The following is a 15,301-nucleotide window of genomic DNA, read 5'->3' on the forward strand; positions in this document are numbered from 1 at the left end:
GCCTCCTCTGGAGACAGGTCAGGGTGGGAGGCACGCTGTCCAGTTCTCAGGGTGGATGAGCTATCTCTTCAGGGTACCCCGCCTGCCCCACCCAGGGTGCTTGGTTCCAGGCAGATACAGACCTGGGGAAGAGGTGAAAGTGTGACTCAGGGGCACCAAAGATTGAGCAGAAAGCCTGGGCTACAGCCTTGAGCTCAGGGAGGCATGGCAACTTCCTGAAAGCCACCCAGCTGGCTAGGATTAGAGTTAGGAGTCAGCCTAGGTAGGCATACCCACAAAGTCACAGAGGAGACAGCTTCTGGCAACATTCCCGAGTACCCCAGTCTCCATTACTCAAAGACATTAACCATGAGAAAGAGAGCCCAGGGGTGGCTAGGTTATGCCCAGGTCACCTAAAGGCCTAGGGGTAATTCAAGAACTAGGATTCTTCATTACAGAGTCTCAGGATGCGGGAGCCAGTGGCCTTTCTCTAAGACTCTAGGGTAGGCCATCTCTCTAAGGACCCCAGCTCTTGGCTGTGCCCACCAAGCTCAGCCCATTCCAGTCAGTACCTTGGCCCCAAGGCGAAGCTGGTCGATGGTGTTCTCTGCCTCAGCGTACTTGGTGAGGAGCTTGTGATAGTCCTCCTGTAAAGAAAAGATGCAGTCAGCCCAGGCCACACACATGCATGAGGACCCAGGTTTTACCCCCAAAACCCACGTAAAAATGCCAGGTATGGTAGCATTCATTTGAGGAGGCAGAGCCAAGTGGGTCTTTGGAACTCTCTGGCCAGCCAGCCTAGCTGAATAAATGAACACCAGGTGAGACCTTGTCTCAAAAACAAAAACAAAAACAGAACAAAAAACCCAAGGCAGATGCTCAAAGCTGATAGCTTGAGCAGGCATCCACATATACATGAACATGTGCATAAGCATGCACAAAGGACTGGAAAGTAATTAAAAGTCATAGTTCTTATCTACTCAGGTTCACTGGCCTTACACAAAACCCAAATTTCATTAAAGCCACCACTGCAGGGAAAAAAACAGGGCAGATGCCACTGGTTGCCTGTGATGCAAGAAAATCTCCCCAAAATAAGTCATTGTTATTAAAGGTCAGATTCAGGGCTGGAGTGATGGCTGAGTGGGTAAAGTGCCTACTGTGCAAGCATGAGGAACTGAGTTTGGCTGTCCAGCACCTGTATTAAAAAGTCAAGCATGAAGCCGGGCATGATGGTTCACATTTTCACATTTTTAATGCTGGCACTTGGGAGTCAGAGGCAAGAGGATCTCTGTGAGTTCCAGGATAGCCAGAGCTATGTAAAGAGATTTTGTTCCCCCCACCAAAACACACACACACACACACACACACACACACACACACACACACACACACAAACAACAAAACCAAGTAAAGTGATGCATGCTTATAGCTCCAATACTTTCTGGAGGAGACAGGATGATCTATGGGCTCACTGGCCTGGCAAACTAACTGAATTGTGAGATCCATCTTCTGGCACAACAAAATATGTTAGAGGGTGATACTTTACCAACAGAGTCACACCCCCAATCTCCCCAATCTCCCTACTGCTCTTATTTGAGCAAGGGGCTGGGTCTATCTTTGGCCCTGGGACAACTTCACCTTCACCAGCAGGGGATCCAGCCCAGAGCCTGAGCTTCACTTCTCCAACAGAGTGCCTGGGTGACACACAGGGACAAGAGTATTGCTTACCTGCAGCTGATGGACCAGCTCAGTTGCTTGTTCAGGTGTCTGGAACTCCTGGGGCACCCTGGTGATGGGGTGGGTAAGAGAAGGGTTGTTGGCCAGGGATCTCTCTCCACTGCTCAGCAGTACCTCTCGAACAATTTCAGCCGGTGACTTGAAGATTAGGGGTCTGGTAGGGCCTTGTTGCCTGTTGTGACCTCTGGACTTGGGGGGTCGGTAGTTCTCATCTTTGGGAAACTTTACCCGGGGTCCCACCTTGGAGAAGTCAGGGAGTGGGTAGTTCAGGCGCCCCCGGCCATACTTGGGGGCATCTGAAGAAGAGTGGCCAGCCAGAGTGGCTCCTTGATTGTGCTGTGACACAACTTTCTTTACCGCCCCAAGCCGAGTACTTGGGGGGCTGATAGAGCCAGTAAACCGGGAGGGCAGTGGCTTCGGTGATGTCTTAGTTCTCCTCCAGGTTTGGTCCTCAGGCCTAGAGCTGGGCAGGCTGGTAGTTTCCTGCCGCCATGTGCCTGCAGAGCACTGAGGATTCTGGGCTGGTGCTGCTAAGGAGTCCCGGAATTCTGCGGGTGTTGCCGGAGCAACGCCATCTCCATTTCTGTCATCTGGCTGTGGGAGGTTATGGTGTGGACTCTGTGGCAGTCCTTCGGCCAGCGTGGCAGGCTCGGGGACATCAGTGTCTCCTTCCCAGGTAGAATCAAGGCTGTCACTAGGTTGGCCGAGACTCACAGTCCCACTGCTCCAGGACTTTGCGAGGCTGCGTTCAACAGATGGATGAACCTTAGGGTGCTCAGAAGGTCTGTGTTTACTGCTTTGTTTGATAGAGACCACCCAGCCTCCCGCTGGCCCCTGCTCCAGAGCCTCAGGGCTGGATTCTCCTGGGTCTTCACACTCCAGCTCTGTGCAGCTCTCTTCAGCTAACTCCGCCTCAGGGCTTCCAGTTGCCTCATCCAAGTCCTCTTCAGACAGGTCCAGCTGTTGATTGTGCCTGGACAGCCAGGGCAGTGGCAAGGTGGAACCCTCTGGGCTGCTCACATCATCGGCTTCTGTCTCTGGAAAGACAGGTCATTCATTGCTGAGCACATCTTGGGTCTGTAATGCCACCTGAGTCACTTCAGGACCTCATGATGTGCAGATGGCAAGAACCCAGACACACCAAAGTGTCTCCCATTTACACAAACGGCAATATCACCCCATGTAGTTGGGTAAAGCAGAGCCGGAAGGCATCTTGATCATCTCCCTCTCCTTAGCCCCTGATCCAGACTGTCTCTGTCCTGTTTCCTACAGAGCTCTCTGCAGATTCCTGCTCCCATAACTATACTTAAACCAATGTCTTCTTATGCTTGGAGGAATGTGATAACCACTTAACCACCTCCTCCTCAGCCCCATCCCACCACCTGGAATCTCATCATGTCTCCTCATTATTCCCAGCAAAAAGCAGAGCTTTTCCTGTGGTCCTGGGGTCCCTGCTGTTCCAACACCCATCATCCCACTGACCCTGAAAAGTATTGAGGTTGGTTCATCCTCCACCAGGGTCCTGTCTCCTTGCTTTATCTCTTGAGCTATTGGTCCTTCAGGCTGCATCTCAATCTTGACTTAACCAGGGAAGTTCTGAAGGATAAGGTCAAACACCCCCTCTGCAGGCTCTCACAGGAGTCCTCTGCATCATATCACCTATTGCAGTGAAAGCTGTTTGTTCAGTCTTGGGATTATTTTGTTAGCATAGCTCTCTAGAACACTGCAAGCTTCCTGAGGGCAAGGGCATTGGCTGCTTTTGAGCAGCAGGTGCCCAATACGGTTTCTTGTTGGAGTAGAAAGAAAGGGAAAAGATAAAGTGTGCACAGCTTCCAAGACATAGGTAGCTGTTGTAATTATTATGTAGTAGACATAACATTCACCTAACCATCCATCCATCATGTTACCCATCCATCCATTCATCCATTTGCAACCCAGCCATCTCCCATCCCTACCTACATAATCCACCCACACATCCATCCTTTCAAGCACCTACCTATTTGTAACGAGTATGGGTTTTTCCTGCTTACCCATCCATCCATCCATCCATCCATCCATCCATCCATCCATCCATCCATTCTTTCAAGCATCCATCCACCTAACCATCCTTTAATGCATTCATCTATTCATCACCCAGCCATCATCCATCCACCCAGCCATCCATCCATCCATCCATCCATCCATCCATCCTACAGGCAGCCATATTTACCGAGTACCTACTTAGTCTGATCTGTCTGGGATAGATCCAGCTCTTCATGAGACACACTAGGTAACATTTTATAGAATCTGCTCTGATTGGAGGTGCCTTTTTTGTAACTCCTGTATGACTTGCTGTTCTTTAGTCCTCTTCCCTCTAACTCTTGACAATGCATATCTCTCTCCTGGCTACTTAAAACTGGATTCATCCACACTGTTTGTCAGAGCAGTCCTGGACCTATACTCACTATGCTCTTCTGATCCCTGCCTGGGGACCACTAACAAGTCACTGATTTAATTTAAAATTAAAGTTTAATTTAAAATTGAGGTTTGTTCCTCTTGCGTGCAGAGAGTTGAAGTGGAGGGAGGGAGGCTGTTACATCATACCAAGTATCTCTTAGGAAGAGATACCTCTGCCTATTGCCTTTAACATCTCTATTCCCTCAGAAATGATTCCATCTCAAAAATATACTCTTTTTTAGAGGCTGGGAATATAGTTCAGCCTTAGAGCATGTACATGGCTTATAGAAGGCTTGAGGTTCAGTTTCTAGTAACACACACACACACACACACACTAAAACATAAATAAAAATAAGAAAACAGCTCCCAGGTGGACAGTTGTGGCAGGCATGAAACACTTGGGGGTAATGGCACAAATGGTTTCTCTATGGTCTGAGGGTTCTACTGATTTAAAGGGATCTAATGTGGGCACCTCCTATTCTTAATCCAGCAGAGGAGCCAGCATACATCAAGACTTCCCTGTCCCCAATGGTGTCATCATGCCTTATTTCAACGGTAGGGAAACCAAGGCTAGGGTGGAAAAGCAGACTTGCATGAGAGAAGCCGAGAAGTCCCTCCAAGCTGGCCTCCTGGCAATTAGAATACAATCACTAGAGCAGATGAAGAATGTCCACATACCCTCTGCTGACTAGGGTTTAGAAGAATCCTTAGAACAAGCCTAAGCCCTGAGCCAAGCAACTCCAGTTAACCAAACATAGGATGGTGGCAAGTGTGGAAAGACGCTGGATGGCATTCTCCTCTGTGATATTCACCACAGCACAAACCAGAAACTATCATGCAGGGCAGGAGAGATTGGCCCAAAGGATTATGGGAGAGCCCCAGTCCATTCAGGTCCTATTAGAGAGTTGTGGGAGAATGTTGGGAGAACAGGAAAAAGATTCCTAGCTATTTCAATAACAAGCAAGTGACAATGGAGTATTCTAACAAACATTTGCATATTGGAAAGCAGTTTCACCTGTGGAGGGGTAGAATGAGCAGTTTTAAAATTTACCTCTTAAAATGCTCACTGTGAAAAATGCATTGGGACTTTAGCCAGAAGGATTTTTTAAGTTAATTTCTGTTGTGGAGAAAGGGTAAGGGAATAAAAAAAGAGAGAAAGAAAGAAAGACTAAATTAAACCATTTCAAGACCAAAAAAAAAAAAATTACCTCTTATATGCTTACATTTCCGAAATGCACAATATTAATGTGCAATTTAAATGTTAAAAAATAGAATTTAATGAAGGGCTGTAAAGATACCCCTGTTTTGTTGCCTCTGCTAGAAGGTAGGCTCTTTGGAGAACAGGTTACCACTGTAGGCTCGAGGAGTTCACCTCACCTTCTCTAGAAGACTCATCAGACTCCTGCATGCCTGGGTCCCACTCCAGGGGTGGCTGGTGCTCCTGTGCCCAACGGAAGTCCTCCAGGAGCTCAGGGCTGGTGGCTTTAGGAAGAGACTGCTCCTTTCCCCAGCCCTGGTCACTGCTTCCATCTGCATCCTGTTCCTCAGCCCAAGCCCAGCGCCGCCTCTGGGGCCCTTGCTCCAGGCCTGGCCCAGCCCAGTGTGCCTCTGTCCCTGAGCTGGCCATGGGGCCTTGCCTAGCTTCACCTGGGCCACTTCATCTTCAAGAGCCTGGACTGCAGCTGGGGGTCCAAGTCACAGGTAATTCCTCTCAGCACCAGCCATCCTGCCTGTGGCCTGTTGGGGTACAACCAACAGATAATATCAATCTTCAGGGTCTTCCATCTAGGATCCCCAGAGGCAGGCAGCCCTCTCCTGTGTGATCTTGGGTGACTCACTGTCCTCATTTGTCATCAATGAAGTGAGGATTCCTCTTCCTCTAGGATACAGGGTATTGTGCTAGCTGTCAGCACACTGTACAAGTGTACCCTAAATGCCAGATACTGCCACTGCAACCTAGATCTGTCTGAAGGCACTATGCACAAGCCCTTCTCACAGCACTAACTGCCCAAAGGAGGACATGCACAGATTAGCAAGCAGCCACTGTCCAGGTGAGGGGTGATGGGAGCCCTAGTCGTGTCACTCCAAGCCCACATGTTTTCCTTGAATTCAGGTTGAAAGCAGGGAGCCGATTCCAATGCCCAAGCTACGTGAAAGCAGGCATGCACGCAAACACGCCTCCACACATTCCCAGCAACCCCACTCACAACACCCATCCATCCATCTGCATGGAGAAACAATTTGTGGTCTCTACACATAGCAGAGTATTATTCAGCTGCAGAAAGGGATGGGATTACACCAGAAAAAAGGAATGAAGTCCCAATATGTGTGACAATGTAGATAAACCACTGAAGCGCTGTGTTGTAAAAAAAAAACCAGATGTGTGAATCCTGAGTGTCCAAGTCCAAGGATTGCAGTGCACAGACCAGGTGAGTCCAGAGAGGAAGGGGGCAAAGTGATGGCTGCCACAGCGATGCTTGGGAGGGGAGAAGGGACCCTCACTGCTCAATGGGGTGAGGAAAATGTCCCGGAAGTAGAAGAAACACGATGCAACCGTGTGGTTATGCTGAGTGGTTAGTTTCATGTTACATGGATTTTGCTTCAAAAAAAAAAAAAAAAGAAAGAAAGAAAGAAAGAAAGAAAGAAAGAAAGAAAGAAAGAAAGAAACTAGAGCATTGTAGGCCAGGGGTCCTGTGAGTACAGAGGCTGGGTGACTGAGAACAGGGAGTGCTGGGAAGTAGGAAGACCAAACCCACAAACCTCTCACAACCTCTGCAGCAGCTGCCTGGGACTCTCATGCAGAGGGCTCAACCAAAGGCAGTGGAGAAGGTTCTCTTATTGCTATGGGATAGTGAACCAGGGTGGACAGCCTGGGGACTTTGGGAAGGGCCGTGGTGGCAGGGAAGGGTGTTCCTCTTCTCATCTTTCCCCCTCCACACTCTATTTCTAACACTTTGCTGGTATTTCCTGTGTCCATCATTGTGTTGAACTCAGGAAACTCAGTCTCAGGACAGAGGCGCAGGACCTAGGAGTTGCTAGCCACTCGGTTCTCAAAGAACTGTGCTGTCCACACTTAATTTGTATAAAGGTAGGGGACTTGGAGAGATGGCTCAGAGGTTAAGAGCACTGGCTGCTCTTCCAGAGGTCCAGAGTTCCATTCCCAGCACCCATATGGTGGTTCATATAAAGGTAGGGAAATTGAGGCCCAGAGAGCGAGGGGCCTTGCCTAGAGCAGCACAGGAGAGAAAATCAGGCTGGGGTGGAGTCCAGCCTCTTGGTACCAGCATGGGATCTTCCATCCAGGCCAGTATAGTTCCTCAGCCTCTGGAGTTGGGCAGTCAGAGTGGTCCTAGAGCCTCCAGGACTTTTGGACCCTGCCTTCAATACGTAGTTGGGAAAAGGCATTAGGAAGCTATTTCTAGACTCAGTTCCCCAGAGACTAGGGCTGCGTGGGAAAGGCTGGCTTCACAAAGACTAGGGGTGACTCAGGCTTCAGGGATGGGGCTCAAGGGCTTCTCTGACTGTTCCTCAGTCAGTCCTTCCCTATCCCCATGGAACCCCTACACTCCCTGCACAATGCCCCCACTTTGCCAGGCTAGCACAGCATGAAGCATGATTGATATCTACCTTCCTATCTCATTGGTAAGACCAAGGCTCAGAGAAAACAGTGACTCATCCAGGACCACCTGGTCAGTAAGTAGGATAACAAGAGGTCAGTCCTGGCCCAGGGCTCTTTTAATTGGTTTTGTAACCACATATCCCCAACAGTAAAAATCTGCACACATATACCTCTAGGTATACTAGAGGTATACTTTAATCTGTATAGACGGATAATAAATATACTACACCTACGAGAAAGAATATTTTAATATGAAGCAATAGAGAGGCTGGTGATATGACTCAGCAGCTAAAGGCACTTGCTGCCAAGCCTGAGGACCTAAGCTTGATCCCTGAACCCAGGGATCTGACTCTCAAAGTGTTGTGACAGCACATATGAGCTATGGCAACATATGTGCACACACACACACACACACACACACACACACACACACACACACACACAATGTATTTTTGAAGAATGAACAGGTGAGACCAAGGAGATGGTTTAGCAAGTGAAATGCTGGCTGTACAACCCTAACGACCCCAGAACCCACATAAAAGCTGGATACAGTAGTGCAATCACCTGTAATTCTGGCATAGCCCTCCCAGGAGATGTGAGGCAGAGACAGGAGAGTGTAGGAAGCCGGCAGGCCAGCTGACCCGGCATGCTCAGCCAGAACAAGCCAGAAAGTGAGACTCCAGGCTGCCCTCTGACCTCTGCCACATGCAGTACCCCACACAAACCACTCCATTCCCTACAGAGCCTGCATCCTTGCTCAAGCCCATGGTGAGGGGCAATCTTGACCTTGAGTGTGCATGAGAATTCTGTAAGCACTCAGTCTCTGTCTGCAGGACCCTGGCTCAGTGGCCCTGGGGACAGGCCTTCAGAGTCTTTACACCAGGATCGTGACAGGGTGTCTTCCATTTTCTGGCTCCCAGTGCGGAGGTGTGGGCAGATAGAGGGGTGCAAGCACATCTTGCCTCATCCTGACGTCTCTGCCGAGGAAGGGCTGCGGTGTGTGGTTTTATGACTTTTGAAAGGTTATTTTTCCTTCCTGATCCACCACAGAGCAGTCTGCCCAATCACAGAGACCTCTGCATGCAGAAAGAGGAACAGCCTATTTACTGCAATGAGTCAGTGGCAGAAATCTCACTGTGCTCAGCAGAGCCTGCATGTTGCAGGCAGCAGCAGTCAATGGCTACACTTCTGCATCCATCCCCCAGGCGCCTCAACATGTGAGCTTTTCCGAAAAAAGACCTTAGACTTCTGTGTGAGCCTCGGAGCCTGGGGCTGGCCAGTCAGGTAGTCAATCAACAAACATATATCAACGCCAAACATGTGCCAACCTCGGACAGAGATGAAGCTGCAATAGAGAAGTAGGCCAAGCATCAGGCAAGCAGAACCCAGACCTGGTGTGACTGCCACTTGAGTCATGTGGCTGACTGACCACTCCTCTCTGGAAACAGGAGAGAGAGGTGGTCACCTAGCCCTGCTACTGCTGTGCCCATCATCCTGCTCTGGTGAGTACACTGGCCCCGAGATGCACTAAATGAACTTGGAGGTTCTCATGCCCTAGGTTACAGAAAAGAGTTAAGCTTGCCAAGATCCTACCCTCCTCAGAGGGCGCAACCCAGAAAAGCCACCACTGAAGAAGGAAGTTTGAGGATAGCTTTAACAGATGAAGCACATCTAGGGGAGAATGAGGAAGGGCTTTCAGGCCAGAGGAACAGCATAGACGAAGGCATGGAGGTCTGAAAATGCAGGCTGAACTTCAAGGAGAGCTGAGGGCCTGGTCCCTGAGTGACACACACAGGCACGAGGTCCTGACAGTCATTACAGGCAGCAGTGGAAGCTGGTAAAAGCGCTAGCCATACAAACTACATCCTGACCCAGGAGGGCCAGCCCCTCTATAACTGAGGCCCACTGAGGCTGGGCCATTGGGCTGAGTGTCTTCAGAGAAACTACACCCCACTCGCAGGAAGCACTAAACACTGCCTTACCTCCCCTAACCTGATACCCAAGCAGCCCTGTTCTCCATGTTCCAACACACTCCAGGGACTCTAGGCTAGGCATTCTCCTCTTCCCTACTGCTCCACACAAGCTGTGTGTGTGTGTGTGTGTGTGTGTGTGTGTGTGTGTGTGTGTGTGTGTGTGTAAAATGGGATGGGGTTGTTCCTTGTTCCTGCCCTGGGCCATTACAAAGCCTGCAGCCCCTCCCCTAGAGTGGCTATACAGCCTTGAGCAGTCTTGGCCCTCAGAAGCCCCATGCCATCCAGCCAAGGACAGCCAGGGCATTTCTACCTTAACCTCATTCCAAAGAGGAAACTGAGGCAGACACCTAAGGAGGCCGCACAACCAGGAAGTTCAGATTGGAGAGGAACACTGTAGCTATTAAACTAAAGCGATCAGACTTGTAGGAGGCAGAGGAGACCTCCAGATCAAACTTCTGGGCCCTTCTCAAGGGCTAGGCAGTGGGATTGTAAAGCAACTTCCCATCAGTGGCAGGGAATAGACCAATTTTTCACAGGGAGTGGCCTCTGGCCTGCAGGAAGCAGAGATACCAACTATGAATGCCCCCAGCCTGTCCCTGACTCACTCAAGCAGCCAGGAGGAAAAGGGGTCAGGCTATTACTGACTCTCATCTTGTCTAAACTGGACTCCTGGCCCCCAGGACATCCAGACTCTGTCTCTGATCTTACTGGGGAGGGGGGTGTCATTTCCTGGCCTGGTTCTCCCTCCTGCTAATCTCCAGGAACCCTCAGCAATCCAAGCACTAACTGGCGGTAAGATGGACCCATCCAGGGCACAGAGAGGGACCAACACTGTCTAAGTTCAGCAAGGGAACCAAATCAGAGCTGGAACTGCACACTAGCATCCCGGAGTCCACTCTGGCCTGGGGGCCGGGCTCCCAGAGCTGGACAGGAGTGGCAGCAGCTGCATAGCTGTGACTTCCTGGCTGGGCTGGGCTGGCTGCCAGGGTTGTCCAGAGAGTCTATGACTGGCCCATCCAGAGGGAAGGCGGCCTTCCCGCTGGCCCTCCTCCTGGCTCAGCTCCTTACCTCATTTGGACTACACCGCCATCCTGCCAGCCTGGGTTCAGGGCAGCTGCCCACTAGGTCTTTGTTTCAAACCTGGGGAGCCCCCTACCTCCGTAGCACCCTGGACTGCCTCCAGACGGCTCTGCCAGCCAGAACCGCCTCAGCTCACAGGCAAACATCGCTCCTCACTTCTCCCCGCCCCTGCAGCTGAGGCCTGGCCTTGCCTCCTCCTTCTCGCAGGAAGCGCCCAGCCTGATTTCCTACAAGTGTTTGTGAAAAGGAGGGGGTTTGCTGTGCAGAGCTGGCGCCAAGAGCTTAACCCCTTGCTGGGCAAGTGTGGGGCTGCACTAATAGGAAGAGCTCACAGGAACTTCTGAGGCCTTGGGCTTGGGACCATCTCATCTGCAACTCTGCATATGCTAGCCCAGAGACAGAAGTCTAGAGAAGTTGGCTAAGGTCACCCTGCATGCTGGACCTGGAAAGGGGAGCCTGCAGCCACCCCCACTCCATGGGTCCTCTCCAGTCACCAATGATTTATCAGAGTCTCTTCTCCCATTTTTAGATTTCAATGCCCATCTTAACAAGGGTGGGGGGCGCAGACTCAGAGCTCATTCGTGCCCTTCCAGCTTTAACTCTGTCCTGTCTACTAACACACATCTCGTCATTTCAGGGAGGAGTCTGTGACTTCTGTCTTTCCACGCACTGTAGTGGAATTTTCTAGGTAACAGGATCAGATGAATGTACCCTCGGGCAGGCTCCCCCTCAGAGACCTCAGAGATAAAGGAACCGGATTACCTTGAATGGTGACCTGTAGCTCCCCAGGCCCCTTGGCTTCTGTGAGAGGCATGGAGCAGGTGCTAGAAGCATGGGAGGGCACTAACATGCCTCATCTGGCTCTTCACACTGTAGAGGAGTGTGTGTAAGATTCCAGGTGTGCCGGAGGCACAGTGTGAGAGACAGGCTGGTTACTTCCTGCCACTTCTCCCACTCCCTGCCCTTGCCTACATGGTACATGCCATCCCCGGTTTACTCAAACAAAGCCACAGCCAAACTGAGCTTGAACACAGTAGCATTCTCCAGTCCCCAGATGGTCCCACCCTTTATTCAGATTCTCAGGCCAGACTGGATGATCCACCTGGTCACCTCCCTTCCGTTTTCTAAATTTCCCAAACTCCACCAGACTCTGGCTCTGTCTGGCCCCTCATATCTTCCTGGCTGCTTCCGGTGTTTCTGAGCCTGAGGACTTATAGAACCAAGCAGGTTCGGAGCACCAGCAAGCAGTTTCAGGTCCCAGATATGGGACCTGCCCTGGCAGAAGACACAGCCTCAGAGTAACCAGCTTGGGGTGGGGGTGGGGTGTCAGGCAGTTCACAGCCACACAAGGGACCGGAAGGACAGAGAGACAAGAGCAAACCACAAGCAGGGCTGAGGTGGAACATTCTCGAAAGGCAGCTGCAAAGGCATGAGAGCTGCTGGGGGCCTCGAAAACAACAAGGTGTTCTGTGAGAGGCCTCAGGGGCCAGGGAAGAAGGTACAGAAACTGTCCCTTCAGGATCAGGGCTGGATCAGAGCAGCCAGGAGGAGGCAAGAGCCATGTACAAGAGAAGACATGGCAGCATTTGCCCAGAGCCTTGCTTCTGGCTCTCCACTCTGCCCCTGCTGACCCAGAGTCAAGTCAGGAAACAGAAAAGGCATGAGATCAACACTCTGATATCCAGAAAGCCCTCAGGGACCTCAAGGAGTAGCCAGGCTAGAGGCCACCCAAGTGTGATGGAGAGAAGAAATCTTAGACTCCATAGGCCAGGGGACTCAATGTCAGCCTCACCTCCTGCAGGCTCTGTGACCTGGATGGCTCTACCACGTTGAGCCACAGTTTTCCTTTCTGTGAAGCAGGGCTAAACAGAGTGACAACTGCACAGGGGCTGCTGACAATTTGATGACAAATGATGTGCCCGATGTACTGCAGGGGACCTTAGGAGCTAATTCATCACCACAGTTTCTACCCCTGGGTCTCCTTAGGTGGAAGTCCCTGGTCTCCTCCAAAAGGCTTGTGACTGATGAATGAATGGAATGAAGGAAGTCTCTGAGGGCCAGCTGCCTGTATCTGGCTAAGATAGCATCCAGCAACTAAGAACCCCGCAACTCCTCCATCCCTGTCTCATAGCCACATCTGGGTGGTGGGGTTCTCCCTGCAGCCTCCAGCGACAATGGAACAGAGCCAAGTCTTGCCAAGGCCTTCCCTGCTGCTCTGGCGACCATGTGGCCGGCCCATTGTGTGGGAGGCGGGCTCCCCTGACATCCTGTCACTCATTCACATACCATCCCCATCATTAACTCATCAGTACCAGGTGGCTGCTGCTGCTGGCACACCCTCAGCCTTTTCCAGTGGCAGCGGCCAGTATTTACTGTCCTTCACCCTGCCACTTGGGCCTTCTCCTCCCACTCCCTGCCCTTGCCATCCCCGGTTTACTCAAACAAAGCCACAGCCAAACTGAGCTTGGACACAGTAGCATTCTCCTGTCCCCAGATGGGCCTGTCCTTTATTCAGATTCTCAGGCCAGACTGGATGATCTTCCAGAGTCTTCCTCACCTGGATAGCCCTGCCCCCACCTCCACCCCTGGTCTCCAACAGCCTCATGGACTCTTCTCAAACCAAGCTCCCAAACACAGCCTTACACTTATTTTTGCCATTCAGGACATTTGTCCACAGCACTAGAACAGACAGAAGCTGCAGCCTAACCTGCTTCAGCCTTTCTCACCCCCCCCCCACCTGTGTTTGCCTGCTCCAGTCCCTACCCCCTCACTGCTCTCCAGTAGATGCCCCTCAACAATATTGGTGCGTCTTACCAATATTCACCTCTACTCTCTGTTGGCTTTGAGCTGCTTGCAGACCTAGTTCTTGCATGACCTCCTTGGGACTTGCCTTTTGTCCTGGAGCTCATCAGGTGATGATTTGGCCAGCATTGGTCTCTTGACTCCTGGGAGGATCTCCTGAAGCATGCACTCACTACTAAGTCCCTTGTACCCAGCATGGGTTGACACAGGATAGAAACACCACAGACGCATTCTGGATCATTCATTGTACCTAGCCAGTGGCCCAGGTAGCTGTCTTTGGTCCCTAACAGTCATCTAGACTGGTGTGAGGTGCCCATCTCACAGCTGAGTACATAAGGTCCCTAGAGCCAACACAACTTCCCCAAGGCCATGAAGCTAGTGAACATGGTAGAGACTCAGATACATGAATAACTGGCTTGGCTGGACTTCACCCCACCCAGCCTGTGGAGATCCTAAGGCTTATGCACAGAGGAGCCCAGGGTGGAGGCCAAGGCCTAAGCTACAACTACTCTGCAAAAGGAGGCTCTGCTCTCCCTCAAGGGCCCCCCATACCATACCTTTCTTAGCTACCATAGCCTTCTCATCAGACATAGTTAGAACTGGCTGTAGAAGGAGACTGTTATTCCATTGCTCAGGGGAGGACACTGAGGCCCAGAAGGAAGATATTAGTTCTCAGCCACCCAGACAAGAAACCAAAAGTAAAACCCTGCACCCTGGCCATCAGCTGCTGGAGCACAATACGCCTTCTGCTATTGGCCTTGGGTCCAGACACTTGTTGGACCTTTATCCTCTCTTTGCCACTGCTTAGCCATCTTGCCCTCCCTTAATCTTTCTGGAGCCCCAGAGGTACAGCAGAGACACAAGAAGTGCAGCCATCTTGATACATCAGTCAGACATCATAGGAGTGGGGCTCTCACTATATCCCAGTCCTGGCTCTCCCTCCCTGGGTCAAAGGACATAGTGCATCTGGGCAGGGGCAGATGCCACAGAGGATCAAAGAGAATGAGGGGAGCCTGGTTAGGGACCTCTGACTCCCAGGTTACCTGGGACGCGGGTGTTCCTTTCTCTGAGCTTTTGATCCTTTCTCTGAGCTTCAAGAGATGGTCACCAAGAGGCTGGACACACAGCCACACAGCTCAGCAGTCAAGAGTACTTGCTGCTCTTCAGAGAACTAAGGTTCAGTTCCCAGCATTTACATGATGGCTCCCAACAACCTGTTCTGTGGGATCCAATGCCATCTTCCAGCCTAGCACCAGGCACATACACGGAACACACACATACATGCAGAGAAACATACATAAAAATAAATGAAGCTGGAGAGAGAGAGACAGAGGGAGAGAGAGAGAGGGAGAGAGAGAAAATCTGAGGTGATCAGAGGTCCACCGAGTCTCCTGAACTCCATTCTGCTTGCCCACCCAGGAAGCCCCATTGTGCTGATGTGTCATGGAGACAAGCTGAGACTTCCAGAACTCTTGGAAGCTGAGTGACCTTGGCAAGATCCTTGCTGATAAAGACTCTGGAGTCCCAGGTTACTCATCCGTAAGACAGGGCACAAGATGACTCATGGGATAAAGTAAAGAGGGATGGTGTGGTGTGCACCCTGAGGTGTTGGTACAGTGCCTTAGCTGGCACAGCATGCCTGCCTGGGAGCAACGGCCTCGACCTCAGTGATGTG

The 15,301-nt window shown here is 51.1% G+C and overlaps 1 protein-coding gene across 1 annotated transcript in view; it reads right to left on the bottom strand.

The window, feature by feature from the left end:
- Positions 1-11,213, bottom strand: part of Akna (AT-hook transcription factor) — a 37,428-nt gene extending 26,215 nt beyond the window's left edge. Inside the window, exons 1-4 of the mRNA XM_051187959.1 lie at positions 10,813-11,213; positions 5,530-5,889; positions 1,708-2,753; positions 552-626 (exon numbers count right to left, since the gene is read on the bottom strand). Of these exons, the coding sequence (XP_051043916.1) occupies positions 552-626; positions 1,708-2,753; positions 5,530-5,779 (1,371 nt within the window). The 5' untranslated portion in view covers positions 5,780-5,889; positions 10,813-11,213. The remainder of the gene's footprint in view (positions 1-551; positions 627-1,707; positions 2,754-5,529; positions 5,890-10,812) is intronic.
- Positions 11,214-15,301: the final 4,088 nt, after the last annotated feature.

This window comes from Phodopus roborovskii, unplaced genomic scaffold (genome assembly GCF_943737965.1).
Source record: "Phodopus roborovskii unplaced genomic scaffold, PHOROB, whole genome shotgun sequence".
NCBI lineage: Eukaryota > Metazoa > Chordata > Mammalia > Rodentia > Cricetidae > Phodopus > Phodopus roborovskii.